The sequence below is a fragment of the Corvus kubaryi genome, unplaced genomic scaffold, assembly GCF_017639235.1.
Source record: "Corvus kubaryi isolate FWS band 111438036 unplaced genomic scaffold, C.kubaryi_AGA036_p1.0 37334, whole genome shotgun sequence".
Taxonomy (NCBI): Eukaryota; Metazoa; Chordata; class Aves; order Passeriformes; family Corvidae; genus Corvus; species Corvus kubaryi.
In genome coordinates this window covers 4763689-4788310 of record NW_024581108.1, presented here as the reverse complement: position 1 = coordinate 4788310, position 24622 = coordinate 4763689, and the positions used below count along the sequence as shown (strand labels likewise).

At 38.6% G+C, this 24622-nt stretch overlaps 1 protein-coding gene across 4 annotated transcripts in view; it reads right to left on the bottom strand.

Moving 5' to 3' along the window:
• Nucleotides 1-2909: 2909 nt before the first annotated feature.
• Nucleotides 2910-24622, bottom strand: part of NR5A2 (nuclear receptor subfamily 5 group A member 2) — an 87538-nt gene continuing 65825 nt past the window's right edge. For all 4 annotated transcript variants that reach the window (XM_042029932.1, XM_042029935.1, XM_042029934.1 and 1 more), the window contains one exon: nucleotides 2910-6130. In XM_042029932.1, the coding sequence (XP_041885866.1) occupies nucleotides 5883-6130 (248 nt within the window). In that variant the 3' untranslated portion in view covers nucleotides 2910-5882. The remainder of the gene's footprint in view (nucleotides 6131-24622) is intronic.

Genomic DNA, 24622 nt, shown 5'->3' with positions numbered 1-24622 from the left:
CTTTCTTTTTATTTTACTTTTGGAGCTATTCCTCTCCCATTGTCTCTTTTGCTTTCTACTGTAGTTTTTGGACTGATCATAATAGACATTTACAATACTCTGTATTTCTTACTGTTGAGTTCAAACACAAGCATTCCGACAGACCTGTTAATGTACAGTTGTAGTGTGCTGCCTTGGTATGGGAAGCAGAGCTCTCTGCAGACCTTCCCTTCTTTGATCAAGATGAAGTTGTAAAGAGCAGGAGAGCTGTCGTGATGCAGTGCAAGGTGTAAACACCAGGCTATTGATTTGACATGCCTGCCTCACTTCTCTGCTACTCTGCACCAACACTCTTCTGCTTATGTGAGTGGGGGGATACCACTGTGAAACAGGAATCGAGCTGCGCGTATGACTAAGCTTGGTGTCCCCCAGGGAGCTGTGCCTCGTATAATATTTGATATAGGAACAGAAGTACTGGATGTTTGAGCATGCTTTAGGAATTCCCAGAGGTGGCATGTGGGGTGTGTGCACACGTCTGTAGGCACGCCAGCAGCTACTGAATGGCCGTCAGCGTTTTCTGTTGTACAAACAGTAGCTTGTTTGGGGTCCTTCCCACAAACACGCTTTATTCCCTCTGCTTCAGAGCCCTGTTTTGCTCTATAATTGCAACTGACAGCCTGGATTGGTGGTATCCAGCAAATGTGCAGCAGCATCAGTTGCAGGGTGATTGATGTGAACACTGGACAGGGAGGCTCTTGCTCTGTGAAGGTTTTGGTCTGCAGCAGCCTGATAAGCAGTCAGTGTTACTGGAGGCATTCTGACATGCTCTATCTCAGTCTGAGAGGCATTTCACCCATTTACACCCTGACCCTGAACACAGGGAGGGCAAGATGTGAATGGACACAATTGTGACTCCAGTGCCGTTTGTTTCAGCCTTTGTTTTATTAGCAACTAATGGTAAACCCTGCAGTCCTTACTGAGGCAGGGCAGCAGTGATCTACGCCTCCATGAATACAGACAGCATCAGGAGCCTGTGCTCCTCCACCACCTTGCTTTACCTCACATATGAATTATCCCCTGGGGCGTGCACAGGACATTCACAGCACTTAATGTAGGTCTTAGAGAAGTCACAGTGAATAGGAAATTGTTCAGGACCTTCCTGGGGCAATGGTGAGAACTGACCTAGTATTGCAAGTCCAAGCTTGCATGCCAGACTTCAAAACTGTCAGTAAAATGGAGGGCATTTTGTTACATACTGGGGTAAACCCAAATGTTTGCAAAGAATGTTTGATGCAGAGAGTCTGCATCTTGTCCCACCAGTGTGTGCCAGACCAGACTGTATCTATTAAGTAGCTTCTATAGCTGCCTTCCGCTGAGACGCACTGGCATCAGAGTAGACATCGGCTCTATACTCCGTCTGAGCATCAGGTCCCCTTTTACCTTTATCGTTTAGGAAAGGTTTTTCTGTTGACAAGTTGCCCTTAGTAAATGAATCTTTTTTCTACACTCAAGTGCAACTGAATTTACTTGACTGTCACAGAAGTATTTGGGCTCATGCCAGCATCATCGGGTAACACAGCTCTAGAATCTGCCCCTAAAAATTTATCTGCAACCTTCTTGGTTTGCTGTTAGTTTAATGCTGTTTGCCTGCCATCCCAAATTCCAGCAGATGCAACTATATAGATTTTCCCTGGAAAAAAACAACTCTGTCAGAGAAGGTAGAAATATTATTAAAACTCTTGTGATGTATTTAGACTATGGGCTTCAATGTAGGGGTTAATAGAGTGTTATTCAGTATTCCAGGAAATTGTCAAGATCACCAAGTATCTTACTGACTTGACCTGTGTTACACTGAACTCACTCTTTCCATGTTTCCAATAAAAACATACAGCAGATTGTTCCAGAAGCAGTGTCAAACTCAGTTAAAAATAAATCCCCTCATACTTTAGGCATGTAATTTGTATACTAAATATATCTCACCAAAATATATCTCTTGTAAGGAAAACTATCTAACATATATCAACCCTGAAATCTCCCCTGGGTCTTCTGCAAAACCATGGGTTTCAGTTATGATTCCTGAAGGTTAAAATAATCCTTCCTCATTTGTAAGCCACCTAATCCTCTGTGTTTTACTCTGCTTCTTTGCAACACTAAACCAGCTTTGTTTCATTGAAGTGCAGGATTTGTAAATAACTAATTATAGCCCTGTTTTTTTCCCTTGAAGCATTCACATTTGGCACCTGAGAGAACAAGCCTGTTTCAACTAGCAGACAGTTCAGGGGAAGCACTGGACTTGGTCTCAAAACAGTAGGGTACAGCTGACGAGCTCTCTTGGACCACTTCACCCCCTGCTCTCAGAACAGCAATCAGATGAGCCAGAGGGCAACTTTAGGAAAATATTTTTCTCTAGTAGCAGTAACATCTGTCTCCTTGGCAGCCTGCACTGGCAGTTGTGTTGGAAGCTGTGGGTTTGCCCCTGGCCCTGCCATGTATTTACATTGCTGAGAGGTTATCCTGAGCTCTGCTGGATCCTGTTACCTGATTTTCTTTTGTTCTGTCATTTTTCCTCCCTGATGCTTTGGCTGTTTAACTCTTTATGTACATGTAAAGTGAAAATTACATGTGCAGTATGAGATCAGAGGTATTAATTTGAAAGTATTAAGTGGTAAATCTCTTTCTAATTTAGAGAGTCAGCTTTTCTGATCTGTTTTAGCTGTATTTATTTGGCTTCAGCCTAGGCAATTTCATCATTGCTGTCTGAGCTTTTGAAGGTGCTGTTCTCTACACTTCTGTCTTCTGCTCATATCAAATTCTTTTTGGTGCTCATATTTCTCCTGCATTTTACTCTCCCCTCCTCTTCTGAGTAACTGATTTTTGACTGATGCTTCATTTCAGTGGAATGATGATATTATAAAGACAATTATAAAGTATTCAGCACGGGCATATCAATATTTATTGAAATACTGAAAAAAAATAATTCCACTGGTGATGAGAAACTCTTGGCAAGAACTGACATGACAATATGTATTTCACTGATACAGTAAGAGAACTTCAACTTCAACAAGTAACTCACTGCACATTCTAAGAGTTGCATGGATTTAAATCCAAGGCAGCTGCAGAACATCTGTAATACAAATAATCAGACTTTACAGATTATCTGTTTACAAACACAGAACAACTATAATAAACCAGCCAAAGCCAAACCTTTTGAATTTTAGTCTGCTTTTACTAATATATCCTGTAATCAATAAGGCAGTCAGAAGAAAATGCTTGGTTACAAAGTAGTTAACAATTAACATGAGCGGTGGTGTTTTGTGATTTGGTTTTTTTTGTTCGTGTACTTTGGGCAATATGATGAGATTCTTGGAACCCCGGGCAAATATATGTTACATTATCTGAAGCCATTTCCATTAACGTAAATTGTTCCTTTCTTCTACATTCTTATTTTTATCCTTCTGTCCTGTATGTGGATAATGGTGCTCTGAATAGTTAGCAAAATGTTTTTCATCTTTTTTTCTCAATATTCAGTGAGATTCACTGTAGCATTTCAACAGGAAAAAAAAAAAAAGAAAATACAGAATGCAAACACTTGAATTAATGCTTTGCTTTTCTTTCAGAAAGGAAAGAATGACCACACTTATCTTGTTCGTGTATTTCACAGCCACCGTCAGTCAGCACCCAAACTTTACTGTTAATTTTGTTTGTTTGAGGGAGAACACTGGTATTTAAATAATGCTTCCATCTGCCCTGCATGCTGAGGGGGCTGTGCTGGTGGGCTGTAGGACAGTACGTGTGTGCTGTGGTACAAGGCAGGCATGTAGCAGTTGCAGACGCTTGGCTTTGCTGTGTTGGTACCCTATGCATGGACAGAATATTAGAGCTGATTAATACAGGCAATTAAAACAGTGTGCTTTGTACTAATGCAGATGTAATAGCTGATGTCTTTGGTATACAATGTATGAATGATTGGACAAAAGTGAGAGAAATGCACCTTTTCAAGTTCAAATGAAACAGAAAAAGTTATAACTCACATAATTTACAGTAGATTTAAATAAACTACATTTAGGATTATGAAGATTTACAGACATTTAATCAAGTGAATGATTTTAATTTGTAAAGACCCTTCTGTGTCCCTGAACTATGTTCCACTAACTTGAAGACATGCTACAGTAAACACATATATTTGGCTTCTTCATTCTGGCTATATCTTATATAAAGATGAAACCAAAGAACAATAAATTAGCATCATAATTGTCTACAGTGAAAACTATCATATACAATATAAATAAACTATTCAAAAGCCAGCAATCTTCATGAAAAAAATTAAAGTATTAGGATTTTATACAGTTTCTACAAGTGATTGTGCAGCCAATAATCTCAAAAATTAAAGTCAAAATGAAATACCCCTATTGATTTTAGTGTCTCACGACATACAGTAATTAAGTACTGGTAAAATAATTACCAATTTAAAAGAAATAATAAGGAAATCACTGCTCTGCAATTTTATCACAGTTTTTTCCCCACAGGACCTAAATAATGTAAACACTATGTTTTTGTTAATGTTAGAGATTAATACTTTATTTTGAAATGTATGTTGATCTACACCTGCACAGTTACCTTTAAGGGTAATGAAATAAGGCAAGACTTATAACTGTGGCACTACATGTTAATACTGATATCTCATTTGGACAGAGAGAGAAGTGTTTGTTCTTTTCTAATATTTGTTCTGCAGCAGACTTTGGCCTACATAGACACAGCAGTATCACTCTTCTTTCTTTGTGTAAAATATGCGTATTACCTAACTTTAAGACCAGAAAGTTTCATTAGATCTCGGATGTTTGAGTTGAAATTTAGTTTCCAAATTACTGGCAATTTTAAAGACGATTTCTTAATCGCTCCATGGCATCATCAGGTCGTACAATTCACTTGTCACTTCTTTTATCACAAAATTCCTTAAAAAAAATTATTTTTGTTTTTTTAACATAAGTATTTGGTGCCCTAATTTCTGTTTTCTTGTCAAAGATGTGTTGTTTGGGATGGCTAAAATATCTCCATTTCCTTTATTTGGAAGCAGCCACGAAGATATAGTGGAGCCATCTTTTAGTGCTGTCCTGGTTGAGTTTGCAGTTGAATTGGCTAATTTACTTTGGAATATTTCCGTAGCTACTTAACAGCTATCTGATAAGAGCAGTAGAAGAGGAATACTGCCTGGTAGAACAACATGAACACATGACAAAACAAACTTCAGAACACAGTTAAGAATGCCAAGCTAACTGGATAACAGACTCTTCCTAGGAGCGGTTTGCAGGCCCCAGAGACCGACAGTCAGAGCCAGTCTCTGAGGGTTTGGTGGCCACAGCACACAGCACGTGGCCTAGGCCAGCTCTCTCTTACAGCTTGTTGAATGGATGCCACATCATTTAGCACAGAAGTAAGTGTTGGGTCCTTGTAAGGATGACAGAAGATGCTAGAGATGCAGTTTTGCATCTGTTGTAACTGTTTTACGAGTCCTCTATGCAGTGAAGGAATTTAGTGCACTCAAATTCCCCACCATCTTAGCTCAATAGCACAGATCAGGTTTTTTTCACCTAGGTTTCTTCATATTGGCAATCAGCAGAGTTAAATATACAAGGATCATTCTGTCCTTTTTCATGTTGACATTGGTGATGGTATCCACTTGGTAAGTTCACTCCAGTATAAAGTCCTATATAGATTCCTTTGGGGATGTGTAGCATATGATTCACAGTTTGCAATACAAATACCCTGATACATCACTTATTTACTATTAGTATTTGATTATTATACCATTTTGCAAAGTCTTAAAACCACATTTTAATTAGTGTTGCTTGGAGCAGTTCAGAATAATTTTTTTCCTTGAAAGCAGAAGCTCTAATGGGTATAATTTATGCTCTCTTTGCATGCAGCATCTCAATGAGAAGGTTATTACACGGCACATCCCCGTTCAGGTGTTTGTAATAGAGGTATTCTTCGGCCTGCATACTGATGGCCCGGATTTCTGGTAGTCGCAGGAGGAGCTGCCCAAATTTGTCTGTTTGCTGGGGGTAATTACACATTGTGTAGTCCAGCAGAGCAGCATTCACTTGTTCCTGAACACCTTCCACAAGCTGGAAGTTCTCGAGATTTTTGACATCTGAATGATAACAAAAAAAAAAAAAGGTAATAATTCAGTTGCATTTTAATTCCTGTTTATGAAGGCAGTGTTTCACTAAATGGATGTATTTTTTTTGCCTCCTGACAAAAGCATACTTTACAAGCTGCTGAATATTCAGTGAACCCTTTTGCCAACTTTCCTGGGAAAACGATCACAAAAGAGCTTTAGTAGAGTGTCTTGTTGAAATTCTGCATATACCTCAAATCAATTAGACACCAATGGAGTCTGAGCAAGGTCAGCTCTTTTCATAGCTAACAAAAGGAAAGGTTGAGGATTCCTAAAGTAGAAGACCATAATATATTGCTAGCAAATGAGTCCCAAGAGGAAGCCCTATCTTTAACCTACTATGTTACACAATTCATATAATTCTGTATTAATTTTTCTGACCCAAGGTGAAATCTGTGTCCAGGGTATGATGTAGTTAATTCTAATAAAAAGTGACAGCGTTCTTGTTTCTGTTTGACATTTTCTAAATGATTCTGAAAGCCTTTGACTTGTCTAGCCTATGTTAATGAACCATCTGGTACACTCCAGTGACTGCCAAAATAATATTCCCTACTAGAAACTCTCTAAAATATATATTTCACTGACTAATGATCTTTATAAAATGAAATCATTGTCCTTTGGGTGGAATACTAGATAAGAATGGTGCCCTTTAACCTGCATATGGTTTCTGAAATCCAACACTGATTTTTTTTTTTTCTGGTATTGGACAACAGGGCATTTACATCAGCACAGCAGGTACAGTTTGTTCACTCTGCCTCTGTTTGATTATCTTCTGTTCCTATACAGCAAGTTCAAGCTCTGGAAATGCTGGTCAGAGATAAATGCCAGTATATTATCTCCTCATTGTTTGCTCCCCTGTGTAAAAGTCACTCAGATAGAATTGTCTTTTAACATGTCTGGTGAATGTAGAAGTTATTCTAAAGCTTGCAAATTAGAGTGCTGCTCTAATGCAGGAAGAGGGAACTGATCAAAGTGCACTTGCTGGGAGATCTTATTTTGGTTGGTGTTTGATCATTTTTACCATCAGTAGAGTACTGTAGGACTTTCTTGTAAGGCTAAAGCATGGTGCTATTGGGCATAACTATACTGCTAATTCACTTTGTATAGACAGATCTGTTCATCTATGGATATTCTCGGAGCACAGGAGATGGAGAATTTGGCAGAATTTGGTTCATTGTAAATGCCAGCCTTTGATTGTGGGGAAATGAGTGTTTTCCTTTGCAAAACAGGAACACACATTGGTCACCCGATCCATCAGGAGCTTGGGAGGCTGTGTAAATTGGGTCTCACTGCACCTTCTCCTGTAAGTGCTTTAAACAGAGCAAATACTGGTTCCTGCACATAACTTCGTGCTGGAACATGAGGGAAGTGGCTGGAGGAGGCAAACATTGTCTTTAGAACAAGAGGATAGGAAAGATGCCAAGGGTCCTGGTGGCAGCCGGTGGCAGCACGCACAGCCTCCAGAACCCAAGGCTTTGAGCAAGAGTCCCTCTGGAATGTGCTGGCTGCCAGCTGCATGCCGGGTTCCCTCCTGCATGAGCCGGGGCAAGTGTTTCCTGCTGTGGTTGTTATTGCCTGCCTCTTTCCTGTCCCAGTTTCACTGTGGAAATGAAGCAAGCGACTCCTGAATTTGTGCTGCTTGTTTGGGAACTGGGGACATAACATGCACCAGGATTTTGGTAGCTGATTTAAGGAACTCGCCAGTAATACTTAAATTATGGTGTCTGTCCAGCAAGAATCATCTGAACTTTACATTATCCCGAGTGAAGAAGACAGGAAACTTCAAAGCTGCTATGCCTGGTCCCTTAGCTATTCAAACTCATTTATCCAAAGTCTTTTTGCCAGTGTCTCTGGAGATCTTTGGATAATCATGTTTTCATGTATTACACTGGACATTTTCTCACACAAAATATAGCTGTTTATTATTTTATGTACCTACAGAAAACTCCCAAGGTATTTTGTAGCTAGTGTAACCTGGTTTAGAAATTGGGTGTTCTAAGCATCTTTTTATAAAGTTAAGAAAGAAACAGTCAACTATCACAATTAATTTAAATAGGTTGTTTCAGATGCAAAACATAATCATGAATGAACTGCTAGAACATAAAAACTCCTGCAGAAAACAGGGACTGTGCTGGAGATTAAACTGTTAAACAGCAAGGTAAAATGTATGATGAATACAGAATCAGTATTTGGAACTTTTTTTCCTCTGTAAAAATAACTTTAAAAGTCAGGAAGTTTTAGAAACTGTTCACTGATTCAACCCCCTTTAAATTCAAAGGGCATCTTTCTGTTGCTGTCTGTTTGAGCCGTACTGTGTATGAAATTGTGCTGGCTTTCTGGAAAATCAGGGTCATTGTTATTTTTACCCTCTGTTCAAATGTTGTTGCATGGATTATATATTTATTGAAAAATCACAAGATAAAATTTTACAGAGATTAAGAAACAAAATCTAAGAATTGCAAATCTTTAATATTTTTTTACAAAAGTGGCAAATTTAATATATTTTTTAGAGATACCTTCTGTTTTTAGCTGTATTGATACCATACTCCAAGTCAAGAGGAGGCATAATATTTTATCTGTATTACTCCCAAACACAGGATCAGTGGCTTCTGGCAGTGGGTGTACCAGCACAGTGTGAGGTGTTCCTATATACCCGTCAGCTATATGGCCTCAAGGAGTCCCATGGGAGTTGCAGAACTACAGGGGAAGGTCTGTGCTGTTTTCTCATCTCAGTGGACAGTTCCTTCAATACTCACATGTGGCAACATAAGCACTGAAGTCAAGACGTACAAACAAGTCTAACTGATACTAGCAGTAAATAAAAAGTAGTTCTGGGCTCCTATGCCACATTCAGCCTGAGGAAATACTTTTAATGTCTTTCTTCTAAACAAATTCTTGCTATTTGTGGTGAGGCTCAGTGCTTGTAAACAAGATGTTACTAGTTAACCAGTGAAAATGTGTAGATTTTTCCTGACTTTCTATACTGAAATAGAGACAGTCCAAGTAATTACAGTTTAGGACACCACTACACAATTCTTTTGTGTGTAGATCCCTCCAGGACTGCAACTGCAATCGTAAGGACATAGAGGCAACCTGATTTGGGGTCAGTCTCCATGAAGTGACCAAGATCTCTGGATATGACTTTATCTCGTATACATTAGCAGTGAATGTTGCAGTAAAGCAAATGAGACAGTCTGAACAGAGAGAAGCCAAAGAATATGTGCTGAGAGCACTGTGTAAAGCTCCACTGTCATCTCTCAAGCTCTCCTATGGTATTTTGTACATCATCAGAAATAGGTTTGCTGAACCCACAGTTGCAATAAAAATTATGTTGTTCTTTTTGAGAGAAAATCATGAACTCTAGCTCTGATAAAAATGAGTAATAACAAAGGAAACCATGTGAATATTAAGTTATTTCCAGTAACTTCAAGTTATGCAGGTAGAACAAGAAATGGTACACAGTTTTTGCTGGTGGTACTTAGTGTTAGCTGGTAGTGATCCAAATGAGATTAAACAGTAACTTTGGGGTTTAAGTTGATGGTTTTCCTGTGGTTTGAGTTTGGTTTTGTGCTCACTATTTATTATGTAACTCTGGCTAAACAGATTTAGTTTTTACAAGTGTTTCCTTTGACTGCTAAGGAGTTAACTTGATGAGACATCAAGCCATGTTGGTGTAACTGCTGAAGGCAGTTGTGTACAATGAGCGTGAAATCTGCTACTGATGTGTACAGCACGTCCCTTATGCTTCCACATAATTCCACATTCCTGTTATTTTTTTTTAAACTGGAATGTCTCTTACCAATCTTTACATCGGTTAGTAACAATTTAAAGTACACATGTTTGAGCTTAATGCAAGAAATCATTTTCTGAAGTTTAGATGCTTGTAAATTAAATGAGTAGGAGTAGGTCCCCCCTCCCACCCACACACCCTTTAAATCCTAGCAGCTAGAAAAAGTGTTTTGTGTTGCTACAGTAAGTATCAGTCTCTTAGCTCTTCTACTTTATTCACTCAGGGACTAATTACCAACTTTTTACATGAAACAGCCTTACTGTGAGCTCACAGTGGGGCGCGCATCTTTTTCTATCCTTATTGAAAAGTAAACCCTTAGGTCTTCTGGAATATATTATATGTTTTACAAGAAATAGCAATTGCTTTTCTGTCAAACAAAGAATTTTTGTTCTCTGTAGCTTACTTTTGACGATTAAGACAAAAACAGTATTATAGTGTGTCAGGATCTGCTCTGCAGTCACAGTAAAAATCTGCCAGTATTCCCAGATATCTCCCCATTTTGATTATTTTCTACATCTGCCATAAGTCTGTGCATTAAGCTGAAACTGCATACAACGTTCAGCCCAAGGAGAACACTTTTGCATATTTTCCCCCAAAATGGGTCTGGTCTTTAGAGGGGAAAAATATTTAGGTTTCAGAGAGATTTTCTCCCTCTCATATTCCAAACATGAAATACAGAAAATTTGGGGGTGTACTAATCTATTGAGAGTTTCCTTTCGTCTGGGAATTTTGAAAAGAAAAATGAAACAGAATGAGAGATTTAACTTTGAAAAACAGTAATTCCTTAGGAGCACAAAATATTTCCTGGAGAAAGCTGGTTAAATGTTACTGCTCATATAATCTATTTGATACTGTTTCTACATGAAGCAATGAAGAGGTGTGAACACAGCTCAGGTGCCTCTGTTTTGCACCATTGCAAGGATGAAATAAGATTTTGGGACTCTCCATGGGAAAGAGGATTTCTCCCTTTCACAAGCCTGCTTCCAGTCTTATGGATACTCCAGGCACTAGGGCTTGTTACCCACCTAGGCCTGAGCTTCCTCACCCTGAAGGTGCTGATGAGCCTCATCATTTAAGGACTTTATTGAAACCCAGTGGCTCTAACCCTTTGTAGCTCTTTGGAACAACTGATTAGCTCGTGGATAAACGGTGATATCTTCCAAACTCTGCTGAGGGTGATTTTGGCCAGGATGGCCTTCAGACTTGCCCTCTGAGAGGTTTGCCTGTTCTTTCAAGCCATGCTGCATGGCTTAAGAAGCAGCATTGCCTCTGCCTAGAAACATTCTCTTTTATCGGGGAAAGCGACAGTGTGCCTCCTCACATGGCTGGGGTTCTCATCAGGGGCTTTAGTGTGAGGCCAATTCCCATTTGAGCTTGAAGATGGAATATGTTACTTCTGATGAAGGTTTTTACCCCAGAGTAGTTCAAAGAAGGGGAATTAACCAGGACTGAGGTGATGTTACCGAACCTTCCTCTATTTAAACATTTTTACTATATTTTTCCTACTTTCTGCTAGCCTTGCAAAATCTGTGTGTTACAGGACTGAAAACACACGTAGATTTTTGACATGTGCTAAAATTTTTTTTAAAGGCAAGTATAGTAATGGTTGATAAAATGCCAGTCTCTGAAAATTACCCACAATTCTCCTTCATTGAAACTAAGGGCAACAGCAGCAGTTCCATATAGCACATCTGTTATGAAGGCAGATGCATGTCATTCTATAGTTAAGCCGTCTTGACAGACAAAATGCTATAATGAAGGAGGATTTATGGTAAAGATAAGCTCCTTACTGCAAAATTCCCCTCAATTTTATTACAGCAGGACTCTGCTGAGTATTACTCACTTGGAAGTCATGGGAAACAATTCTTGATAGATGTTTGTTAATCAGTGATAAGCTGCATATATTTAGCACTTTCCAAGCCTTGAAAAACCTCAAGACTATGAGAACAAAAACACTTTTTTTAAGACTCCCAAGTCCAAACCGAATGTGTAGAAAACTTTTCCTGTCTTTAGGATTCTTTTTTGGCAGTGGCTAAGCTATCTGTAACAGTGCAACAGTTGATTGCTATTTATTAGAGTCATAAAGTAATTTTCATTTTCAGTTGAATGTAACATCTGATAAAGGGCACATTATTTTGAAAATCTTTATTAAATTCTTCTATAGCAGAGCATTTCGTTCATGCCCAAGTGTTGGGCAAAACTGTGTATCTTTTTAAAGTGAGAATAAGATGCTTACGAGAACAAGCTGTAATTCTTAGTCTGGATCCTATTCCACTCCCTCAGTTTTCAATCTTGATGGACTTTTGGTTTCTTTCAGAACAACTTAGACTCAACTAAAACGTTTTCATATTGCTTTATAGTGGTAGACTTCTTTCTGATACTATTTAAAATATTGAAGCCTGTTTTCTGTTCTAAAAAGATTGTAAAATGATGGATTCTTACTGAGAAGTTCCTGGTGTCCATTAAGAACCATGCTTATTGATGTTGTGAGTAATTTTATAATTTCTTTTGCCACTGTTAGCTCTGCAATGGGAAGAGAGACATGGGGAAATAAGGGGAATTCCTCTCCCTGTGCGACTGTGGAAGTAGGTTACTACTTTTCAATTGTTTCTTTTCTTACACTCCCAGTAAAGACAAATGGCAAAGCTTAATTTGATTTCTTGAATCTTTATGACTGGTGTAATTACGGAGCCATCACTCAGGAAAATAAAACTGCTTGACTTTCAGCAGCTCAGGCTGAATTTACTCTCTTGGAAGTTAAACAAACAAACAAAATCTCCACTCACTTCTTGTCCCAACACCGCAGGAACCAACATCCTTATTACATGCAAATGAGGCATATGTGATATGGTGGTCATTGAAACACAGTAAAATGAGATCCTGCCAGGCCTCTGATGGAAGAGTTGCTCACAGGTCCTGTCCCAAAGTCCACAGCCAGGTAAACCCTTAAATACAAAGTCCAGCATTTCTCACTGAAACTCGCGAGGGAAAAATGCGCCCAGCCCCACAGCCAGGGGTGTGGAGAGCCAGTGGGGATGAAACTATGGCCCAGCCCAGAAGATGCTGGGACAGTCCCATGGACAGACCACAGTCCCAAGCAGTGGTTCCACTGCTGGCACTTCATCTTGGCCATGCTTAAAGTCCACTACCACCTCACTTTCTTTCACTTTCTAAAGCTCCCTCCCTGCCTGCAGTTCTGTCCCAGCCTGGCTCCTGCCTTGTGGGTCAGCAGTGAAACGTGTTGCTTGTCTCTTGCTCATCTGGGACTGAGGGCAGCCCGTCTATTGCCCAAAGGTTCATTCTGTAGGTAATTTAATCCATGCTTAAGCATTCACTGATGGGATTATGTTGCACACAAAAGAGTAGCTGCTTCTTTCTTTGAAGACATGACAGAGGAACAGGAGTTTGGAGAGCAGTTGCTCTGTTGTGTCTTCAAGGAAAATCCCCAAACAACTGGGATCTCTCACCATGCCAATGGGTGGTCTCTGCTATTGCTTGCTACAGGCTGTTCTCAGTGAAAGTGTCCTTCAGGTTGAAGCTCTGCTGGTGCACTGAAAAAATTAACCCTATGTGATTTAGCCCAAATTTACTGCCTGCCTTTGTAGACTAGTGGAAAGGGAACCTGCCTGGGCTAACAAGGCTTTCTGGTGCCTGCTTCCAGGCTTGTTTGTGTATTTGACCCAGTGACTGCTTAAGGTAAATGACAGATCAATCCTAGATAAAATGTCTCCATCTAAGTCTCTCTTTTCCAGGAAAAAAAAAATGTAACCACTGTCTTCTGAAGGAATATTCATGTTTGTATGCCAGCACACGATGGTAAACTAGGGCAGAAATGATTTAGTGAAGGTCTCACAGATAAACTGAGAAAGAGAGTCAAAACTAATTTTTTTCTGAACTCCTCACCTCATCCCAGGGTCATATTATATGTTTGGCCTAGAAATGTTTGTCTTTGAATATTCAGTTAGAATGAGTGTAGATAACAACACTATTGTGCTAATTATCATGCTATCAGCAAGATTTTATATATATATATATATATACATTTATATGCTTACATGCAGGCAAATCTACAGCCAGAGCAGTAGTATCACAGTATCACATTTCATAAAAAATGAGGCTTAATGTAAATTTATTGAACCAAAGAGTTTCTCCAGTTAATTTCTGCAACATCATTTTAATCTTCAATAGCACACAGGGTTGTTGGTGTTTTAAGGGAATTGTCTGTCAATGCCTACAATTTGTAGGGTGTGAATAGTTTAAGATGTCATAAATATTTATGAAGTTCCTGGGAATGGTGATAGGGACATCATACAAAGTCCTTGAAGTTACGAACTGAGGCAGAAAGGGTGTTATATGCAAATTGCAAAAATAGTGTGGTATAGTTTTAAGAGGAGCAAAAAAAAAAATCTATTATTTAGAAGAGAAGAAGCTGAATATTTGGAAAATAAGGAATGAAAATTTTTGAGAGATTTGCTTTTACCTAGAAAAATTTTTCTTTGCTTTTGCCTAGACATTTGTAACTTTTCTGAATATTTGGCTTTATTGCTCTCAGGAGAAGCCTGCACATTATCTATCCTTTCCCTTTCTATCACTCTCTTGATACTCAAGTACTGTTTAAAGTAGGAATAACAGAACAGATTAATCTCAGCGGTATTTCTACCGCTGCCACTGGAACTAGAACAAGGGGTGATATAGTCCAAAAAGAAGAAATAGAAATATTTTCTGGAAAAATATAGAATATAAATTTCTACTGAGGTTAAAACACAGAAATGCAGCTGCCACTGAAACCCTTTTGAGTAGCAGGCTCTATCCTTTTATAAAGCCCATCTGTCTCTGCAGAGTATAAAAAATGCATGATCATAAAAAGCAGTACTCCTTAGGGGAAAAATCTCTCTGTACTAATCTTGTAGTCACTTCACAAAACAGTTTTTAATCCCAAATTTGCATTTGATTTTCAGTCAGGAACTTTTGTGGTTTTTGCAAAGTTTTCTTATTCCATTAGAATTAGATATGAGGTACAGTTTGTTCAGGTGGCAAGTCCAGACTATGAATAAACCAATGTTATCATATGAAAGAGAATTAAACAGGCAGATCCAAGTGGGGATATATTAAGCCAAATTTAAGCTCCAGTAGTTGAATTTAGCCTGTACTAGATGTCTGGTTTGCCTCAGGATATATTCAGCTTTCCAGCTAATCGACTGAGGAAAACTGCCTCAGGTATGATAAAATTTACAAGAGAGCTCAGTCGAATAGCTCTTGTTATAAATACTAGCTTAAAGGCATTCTTCTGGTCTTTGGGATCAGAACTGTATTTGCATTTAATTATTATACTTCAAACTTTTTTGAACTTGGTTAAAAATATTAGACCAGCCAGTTAGGCTTATATCGTTATAGTGCTTTCCAGATAATGGTAGAACTTCATACCACTTTTTTATTTCTGGGTGAATGCTGTTTGGTTTTATTCTTTTGTTTAGATCCAAAGTCCCACAGGAGAAAAAAATTATTATAATATATTCTCATTGAGAGAAGGAGAGATAGTTAAGCAAAGGTGTTTCAGTGATGTGCTAATCTAAGAGGTACAGCACTTTACTATGATTTTCTGTCAACATAATTGACAAATAATTCAGTTTTAAGCCTTTTGCACTATTTTCAGACAAGGCTTAGTGTGAGAACTAATTGTCTTTTAGTCATTGATTTCAAAAACCTGTTTTTCCCCTTTTCTGAGACTTTTCAAGACATGGTTTTACCAGTTCTGCCTGCCAATATTTGCACTAACAAAGTTTGGAGTTCTTTTTCACTGAACCACGGTGTATCAGTAGAAGCTGATTCTAGTTTAGAAAGAACATGAAAAAGGTAAGCACTTCTGTATGAGAAGTGAAAATCAGTAACAGAACTATTTTCTGACATAATTGTGCTGAAATAGCATAAAATGAAGTGCTTTCATTTAATTGCTTAGTCCTGAAAGCACTGCAGTAGAAACAAATACATGATGCCTGCTATGGAAAGGTTTGAATTTTACTATTATTAAGAGGTGGACTCTACTTTGGGCAGTTACAGTTATTTTCTATGTAAATATACCTGCAGACACCTCACGATGGTACACTGAAGCTGCTGCTGTTTCAACACCCTATCAAATTAGCACTGACAAAGACACATGCTGGCTTAGATGAAAAGAGCCAACAAGTCTGATCCCATTATGCACAGGCGTGTAGCAGTCACCTGATCACTACCACACCTGACTGTAGGAGGCCATGAATTTGCTTAAATTTGCAAAGGAGTATTCCCAGTATTACCTTCATGGACCATAAACACAACTAAGGCAGATAATGTTCTGCTGCATTATTTCAGAGCATATTGTTTCTGACTTTGTGTATTGATCTGAGAGGAAGTCGCAAATTTCACTTTTCACTGTCCCAGATGTCTGAGCTTAGTTGTGGAAATGGTTTGGCATATGGAATGACACAAGCCTGCAAGTGTCAGTGGTGCCTGTAGGAAACACTGGAGAGGAACCCAGTGTGTGTCAAAAGAGCCTTTGGACTGTTTTTCCAAAGACCTGAATGTGTTCTTCATCCTTATTCCTTAAACTTTTAAACATATAGATACAAAAGCTAAAGAAAAGCCCACCTGAAAGTCCCTCTGGCAACATGGTTACTCATCAATCAAACAGATAGGGTAGGGAAGTGAGGAATAGAGGAAATACTCTTACACCTGCATTTCAAACGTGCAGCTTGTAGGAGAGAGTTTTATTTTTCAGCTATCTCTGATTTCTTGATGGGAAGTCCTGGTCAGAAAGGATTGGACACTCTCAGTAAGGTACTGCCTCAGCACATTTTAAACATTTCAATTGCTCAGTAAGAAACAGCAGCAGGAAAACTCCAGATTTGTGCTTACTGCTCAGCTCAGACTGAAATGTTTTGGTCAGGTATGGGTAAGGTGCGTCCATAGACAACACAGTTCATAGGCTTAACAGGAGGAGCATGAATTACAGGGCTCCAGATCCCCACTAGCCAAGAAATTGTTCTTTCCTGTAGCCTTGGAGCCACAGCAGACAGTGGGATATGCATTTGGCAGGATACAATTCATGTACATGTACACATGTGCATGTACACATGTGCATCCTCATGCTTTAGTTTCATGGAAATCCACAGGCTTTCAAATCTAAGGTATTAAGCATCAACCACTGCATTTACAGCTGTAAATCACCACATTCCCAAAACACCCAAGTAACACTAACTCCTGCAGCAGAGCTGCCCACCCGCCCTGCAGGGACTCCTGCCCAATTGCTGGGGAAATGACCTGAAACACTAAATGGCCTGAGCTTGTTCAAGGCAATGCACTCACGTGCTTACTGTTCTTGCCTTTCTTCATTTACATTCACTAATTGGAAGTTAATTTACTCCCAGAGGCAAATAAATATTTTTAAACCAAAAATTACGCTATTTTTTCCAAACCTTGTGTTGAAAAGCGACTCAGTGCTTTTCCTAGTGCACAGTCCTAGGAGCACCTCTGAGTGTGTGGTAACACCATGCTGCCTCTTTCAACTCTATCCCATTTGTGTTTAACACAGAGATTATTGGTCTGTTCACCAGTCAGCTTGCTTTGACTGATAAGGTAGACTAGTTCAACAAAGATTAACACTGTTCTTACCACTTCTGTCCAACCAAGCCTAATAAGCTCACAGTTAAACACAGCCCAGCAATTTGTATTGGTATTAATTTCCTCTGTCAGCCTTAGATTAAAAAAAATACATAGATAACAGTACAGCAAGTATAAATCAAACCTGACACCGGAAAAAAATCACATACTGGAAAACTTGACATAGAATCCGGTGGTGTCAAAAATCCTAGATATTTGTTGTTTCCAATTCAGACATTCTTCATTTAGACCAAAATAACAGACATCCGTAGTGTACCTTACTGCTGGTGACTATTTAAGAGCTAGGTGCTCTCACAGCATGGTACTCTTTATGTGCACAGTAATGAAAGTTCACTATTGATTTTTCTGTAGCTGCTTGTAACTATTATAGTTGATACATCAATAGAAAAGGAAAGCACAATGTTTCACAGGAGGCAGAAAATCAGAGATTACATGATGCTGTGACAGTAAATCATGGCATAATCTCAAGAATTGATAGATGGCTACTGCTAACTTGAAACCCATGGCTTTCTCTGAAAAGACTAACCTATAATCGTCCAATATGTTCTAACAGACTGACTGCCCATAATAGTGGTAAAGGACACAACACAATGTTTCATCTCCAGAATAATGGTTTCCACAAACCAGGTTGTTGTGGTGGAATTTGTTTTGTGTTACTGCAAAGAAAGGAGAAAGAGTGGTGGGAATGCCATTTAGACTAATAGTCACAGGTTGTAGGAAAAAGACATTTTTTTTCAGAAAAGAGCACAGAAGGGTTTTGTTTAAAAAATAAAAGAGGAAGAGAAGTTGTTATTAATTTTTAACTTGCAAAAGTCTGCAGTTAGTTGAAAAGGAAATGCAAAAGAGCTGATTATTCTTGAGATCAAAATATTGGAGGTGTTTTGTCAAGAAAGGCAAACGCAGAGAAAATACGTTTACTGTAGCTGTTTCCAGTTCCCTGGCATCCTGAAAGGGAGCCAAAGGCACGTAAGTAATGAAAACTCTTTTAAGTGTCTGCTTCTCTCTGCTGCATTTTTGAGGGGCACAATAATCTCTGAATTTTACAGCATGCCTCGTGATTTTTTAACAGGAAAGTTCTTAATTGCTTTGTTCCCTCTTTACTCCCTGGCTCATCTCTGGTAGCTTAAGCTATGATTTTAATTAATTGTGAGGGTCTTTTTTTCCTGTCTCAAAACAGAAAGGGAGGAAGTACTGCTAGTAAGAAGTGGCCAGCTGGAGCACCAGTGTCGATGACACTGCTCCCACAGTAACCTCTCAGCAATGATCCTCTCTGGAGGATATTTTCATTGTGTAGCATTGTTTTCCAGCACTTCTTTCGGGCATGTGAATTTGATACCTGCCCTTTTCAACCTTGCTGGTGACTCCATTCTCTAAAGACAAATGTGTCCCAAACAGGAGAGTCCTAGACAAGAGGAAAGAACTTTCAACCAGGCTTGAAGGACATTTGTCCGGTTTAGGCTGTAGGTTTTTCCCACAGTGAAAGACTGGATAGTGTCATCTGTCTTGTTCCAAGCAGTCTGCTGATCTCTCTTACAGTTTTTGGTGTTGGGGAGGAAAGATGCTGTTGTAGTGTCCTTCCCCATTCTGATGTTGAAATCTTTCTCTTTACTGAGATGAGACTTTCCTTCACTTAACAAGCAGAGGTATTATGTAATATAATACACATCAAACCCTCCCAATATTGAAGTTGATATTAAATGTAGGATTTTCCTTATTAATCTTTCAATAACCTTATAAAGAAGACTCTTAAACTGCCCTTAGGATGATGGCCATGTGTGAATCAAATTTTTGCAAGCCACATGGGCTGTTTCAGTTTGTCCCATGCTAAATGGCTCTGCACAGGACCAGAGCAATACTAGGAACTCCTGCTCTGAGAGATTAATCCAATCTTGGTAGCAGCTTTGCCAGAACCTAAGGAATTTTACTTTTCACCCCCAACCCCTTTCCTGCCAGCAGAAGTCATTTGGGACACACTCCAAGCCGTGAGCTTGGGAAGGAGTGTTTCTGCACAGTCCCCTTCTGTCTCTCAGTTCAAGATTCCAGCCGTGTTCAAGGCTGGGCCATAAAGTTTGTTTCTCGATTTTCCTTCATTGTTTCATGCCTGTTTGCTTTTGTTTCCTCCCTTTCCACCTCTGGCTTGGCTTTGATCACAGTTCCATGGTTTCTCTTTCCTTCCTGGCCTTTCCCCCCTATTTTCTTGACTCCTATCTCAAGCCCTCCAGTCTCTCTCTGTTCCTCTGATCCACACCACTGCTGTCCCTTGTTTTCATCAATCACTCCTGGTTTCTGATCTGTGCAGATATCCTCTTCTATGCCACTCTTCTCTCATTACTCTTGCGGATCCTTTTTATCACCTGTGATTTCTTTTCATTGTTCCTTTACAGAATTTCACCTCTCTATTTTAATTCCCTCAGAGACAGCCATTGCTTTTGTTTCTCTTTCAATGTTGAATCTTGCACAAGCAGCAAAGGGGTAAGAGAGAGAAGGAAAATTGCCATAGTCTACAGTGCATCTCCAGTAAATGGCCAACACTTACCCATATATAAACTTTCAGGTAAGAGCATCTGCAATGTGTTTTTTTCATTAGAAATACATGAGGCAGTTTTCAGTCTATATATTCTGGTTTTTAAAGTATTTAGTAAGTTATCTGTTACTGCAAAGTTAATTTAGTCATTATACTCCTTTATCAAGTTCTTCATTCAGTGAAACATTTAAGAATATGTTAAAATTAAGACTATAGGGTAGTATTAGTGGCTCCGAGATTTAGGATATTCATTCACTTCACTGTGTTTTAATATATAACCATGTATTCCTAAGTTATGCTGGGTACTTGACTAACAAAAGTAGTCACTGATGTTAAAGATTTCTGCCAACAGCAGCTAAAAAGATTCTATATAATACTGTATTTCCTTTGTTACCTATATAATACATTCAACTTGCAACTTACACATGTAAAAATGTTAAGAAATTGTGAAAGTATTCCAAAAGTAGAGACACCTATAAATGTGGGTTATGTGCAGGTAATTTTTCCCCCTTACATGAGGTGTTTAAAAGCCAGCCTTCCTAGTAGCTTACAAACATATTATGGGAAAAGTGCAGAGCACACTGATTGGGTTATTCTGAAATCCCCAGTCTCCACACAAAGGCAACAGTACAGAATACAAATATTGCTTGATACCCATGTTTCTAATTACTTGCAAGATTTGTGTCTAACAAATATATGACCTAATTTTCTCTCAAGCATCTAATCCTGTTGTTATTTCAAAACCTCGTTAAATATGCATTTTAGAATAAAATGACATGAAAAGAAGAAGTACTTGCTGAAGATGGTTAATCTTATTTCCATGGCTTGCAGCTGTCAGACAACATAACCAAGTAATGATCAGATTGAATCAAATTCATGCCTCAAATAATGCCATTGTACTCAACAGTTACATGAGGTATGAATTTGCAGCATTCATTGCATTTAATGAAATAAAATCAGGACAAATCAACAGCAATTATTAACTTTCCTCTATAATTTAGTGTAGTTTATTCAAAAAACTCAATCAGCCTTGAAACAGAAGGCTTTCTCTGGGATTCCTGAAAGAATTTTATCATTCACTAGTCCTACACAAAGGGCTGAGATGAATGATTAAAATTTTATTTGTTAAAAAATATTGGTTTAATTCTGAATTGTTCCTCATAACCTCAGCATTTGTATTTTATTCCTTTTACATTACGTGCTTTTTCCCCCAAACCCAACTGATTGTAGATTTCATTAAGACAGATACCTGTAAGATAGACACTGTCCTACGTTCTTTCATGCTGCCTGCACGTGTGTGCAACCTGCATAGGAGGATGGACACAAAACCTGTCAGCTCACTGAAAAAGTGTTCTCAGGAGCAAAACATTGTTTATCAAAGTCATCACTCCATATATCATTTAGCATCTATAAGACATTTAAGGGCTGACTTTTAATTGTTTGGCTTTGCTATGGGTTTTGACAGCTAAGCGAAATGAATATGTTTTTTGTTTTGTTTCTCCATAATGAAATAAAAGCCAGGGCAAAAGAAAATCCACTTTTTCCTGCATGTGCTAAATGCACTTCTAAAATAGTCCTTCAAATGATGAATTGTCAAATTTTTTTGCAAAGTTTTAGGCCCTGAGAATACAGCAAGGAACTACTTTCGTGCTAAGTGATTTATAAAGGAAAGGATCAAATTTTCTCAAAATTCAATCAAGATATTTTAAATCAGATTCCTTTAAAAACTGTGTTTGTTATGAAATCTGTAGGGATTTCAAACAGTGTTGTTCCTATCTGCCTCTACATAGTATCTTTAATACTCTGGATTTCACCACTATTTACAAAGATAGATAACTATTGTTTTTGTTTACCAGATTGCATAGTTGAGATATCATTTTAGAGACTTCAAAGTAATGGAATGAGAAGCAGAATTGGAGACAAAAGGGTTGATTTCTCTGTTGAGCAATGCTGCATCCATGAAAGGAGAACATCCCTCAGGAGATTATTCTGAAATGAGGTTTTGTTCATATTCATTTGCTTTATTTTCCCAGAGGGTTAGAGTAGAAATGTGGAATAGCTCTTCTAGTGGCAGAGTAGCCTGGCTGCCTCGCTTGAGATCCTGAGAAGAGTTAAATGTTCCAGGAGCAGACTGGCTGTTTAACTGTTCTGCTGGCCCTCATCATCTCTAGTAAGAAATGGATCCCTAGTTCCCAAGGCAATATGGAACACAGAGCAGTGAGGGGCTATAAAAAACTGCTGGTAACTGTTCACATTAAAAGTTATCAAATTTGGATTTTTCAAATGCAGAAATACTTGTAAAATTTGAAATTAGAAGGCATGATAAATTTCAACTTCTTGACAATTTAGGGACAAGAAAGGACCCCTATAATTATTGTTGCCTCTTTCAGTCTTCTGCTGAATGCAAGCCCTAAGTTTCCATCCAGCACTTGGGCATCAAGTCTGTAACTTTTGACTGAGCTCTATCATAATAATTTAGAGAAACATCGTCTTGACTTCAGATTTAAAGAAGCAGAGCTTTCATTATATTCAGAGATGAGATCTTCCAAAAGACAGTGATCCTCACCTTTAAATTAGTGTTATTTCTAATGTAGTTTATCCCAAACTGATATTATAGAGCTAATTCTGCAAATGTGTTCCCCCTGACTTCCATGGGATGTGCACAGGGGACGGTGTTTAGTTGATTAAATTTTTAACAAATACCACGTTGCTTCAGCATATCACATCTCAGGGGCCACAGCATTTCATGCTTTGGCCTCAGCAAATGGCGCTGCCAAGGTACTCTTCCTATCTCATTGCTTCCCTGTCTTGGCAGTTTTCCTTTGCCCTGCTACATTCACTTCCAAGCCTTGTGCCAGTCCTTGCCTTACCTATCATCAGTCATTCAGTGTCACAAGGTTGTCTCCTGCCCTGGACTTTCCCAGAATGCCATCTCCATTTCCCATCCACCACCTTTCCAGACCAAGTCCTTTTCCACTTTCTCCTTTCTGCCTCTCACTCTTAATGTGCCAGATCTATTTATCCACCTTCTTCATATTCCCTTGCAAAACTTTTTGTTGTGACATCTGAGGGAAGCCTGGACTGGGTGCGCTGGGACCGTGCCTGTGATCCCTCCACGTTATCTGCCAGTCAACACCTGTTCATCAGCACATATGGGGATTGTATACTTTAAATGAGCATTTAAAAATGTCACCTGCTGTTAAGGATTCCTCATCAGAAAATTAAGAAATTTCCTATTGATAAGTTTGTCACAGTGAAAGGATCATCCTAGCTAGATGTCTCATTCTCCATTCTTTGGGTGCACTCCCAGGCACTCTGCAGATGAGAAAGTAATTTCAAAAAGTCTATTTGAAATACTGCAAAAAACCAATCAAGGATCCAAGGGAGCATTTTTTTTTTTGTCAGAAATTAGTATGTGAAAAAAGGTACTTAAATAAATCTTGATTTTATCTATTAGTCAGCTGTCAGCTAATAATAAATTATATTTAGTTCCTTCCTTGTTATAAATACATATTGATTAGTTTTAAACTCTGAACTTCAGAATGAGTTATATCTGGTCATTGCTAAACTGCTCTCGTCACTAAGAAAAATATTCCCAACACCTATTATACTGCACTTAATTAAGACAAGCATCAGCTTTATGTACCTTTATTTGCTTCTGCCAAGTCTCTCTGGTATAAATATTGAGCAGTCACATCTCTTGAATACTAATCGATCCTTCCTGAATTCCAACTGATTACATAAAGTTTAGGAGGTGTTTCTTTGGCAGTGTTAGCCTCCAGTGCATTCTCTAGTTGGACATTAGGGTTGAGACAGCCTGAATCTGACAAGTTTGCAGTAAGTATTTTTCTAAATTCAGATGTAAGGTGGGGAAGCCTGAAAGCCATGCCAGAATGCTGTACAGAACCCCTCAACTGCTGCTTTACTGGTGTTTATCTGGTGCAATTGTACAGGTATCCTTGGGTAACAGAATGGATCAATCTAAGAAAACTGCCAATGGGTTTAATAACACCACCTCATAATAACAGCCCAACTATACACGTGTGTTATAAATAAAGCATATATTAAACCACCTATAAAAATAGTTGTATATTTACAAAGTCACCAAAGTAAAAACAGTGAGAGTGACCACTTTGAAGATGGCATTAAACCCTAACTACTGTTTGTTCCTGTGAGTGAGAAGTGGACACATTTGTAATGACAAGTCCATGCCTGGATAAGTTCTCCATTAGTGGCTTGCGTTGACTTGCCAAGGAAGAGTGTCATGTAATACTTCTCACTTCAAACCCACAGCACCTACTTCATCTTTATCTGCAATCAAAATCTACATGCAAAATTTCCTAGGTAATGTCTTTGTAGTACACTTAGTTATCTATAATCCTGCATAAATTGGCTCTTGTCTAATTTTCTGGTCTTCTTTCCCATTTTCCTTTTGGTATGATAAAACCTCCTGCCTCACTAATTCCTTCATTTCATTCTGATATTATATTTGTTT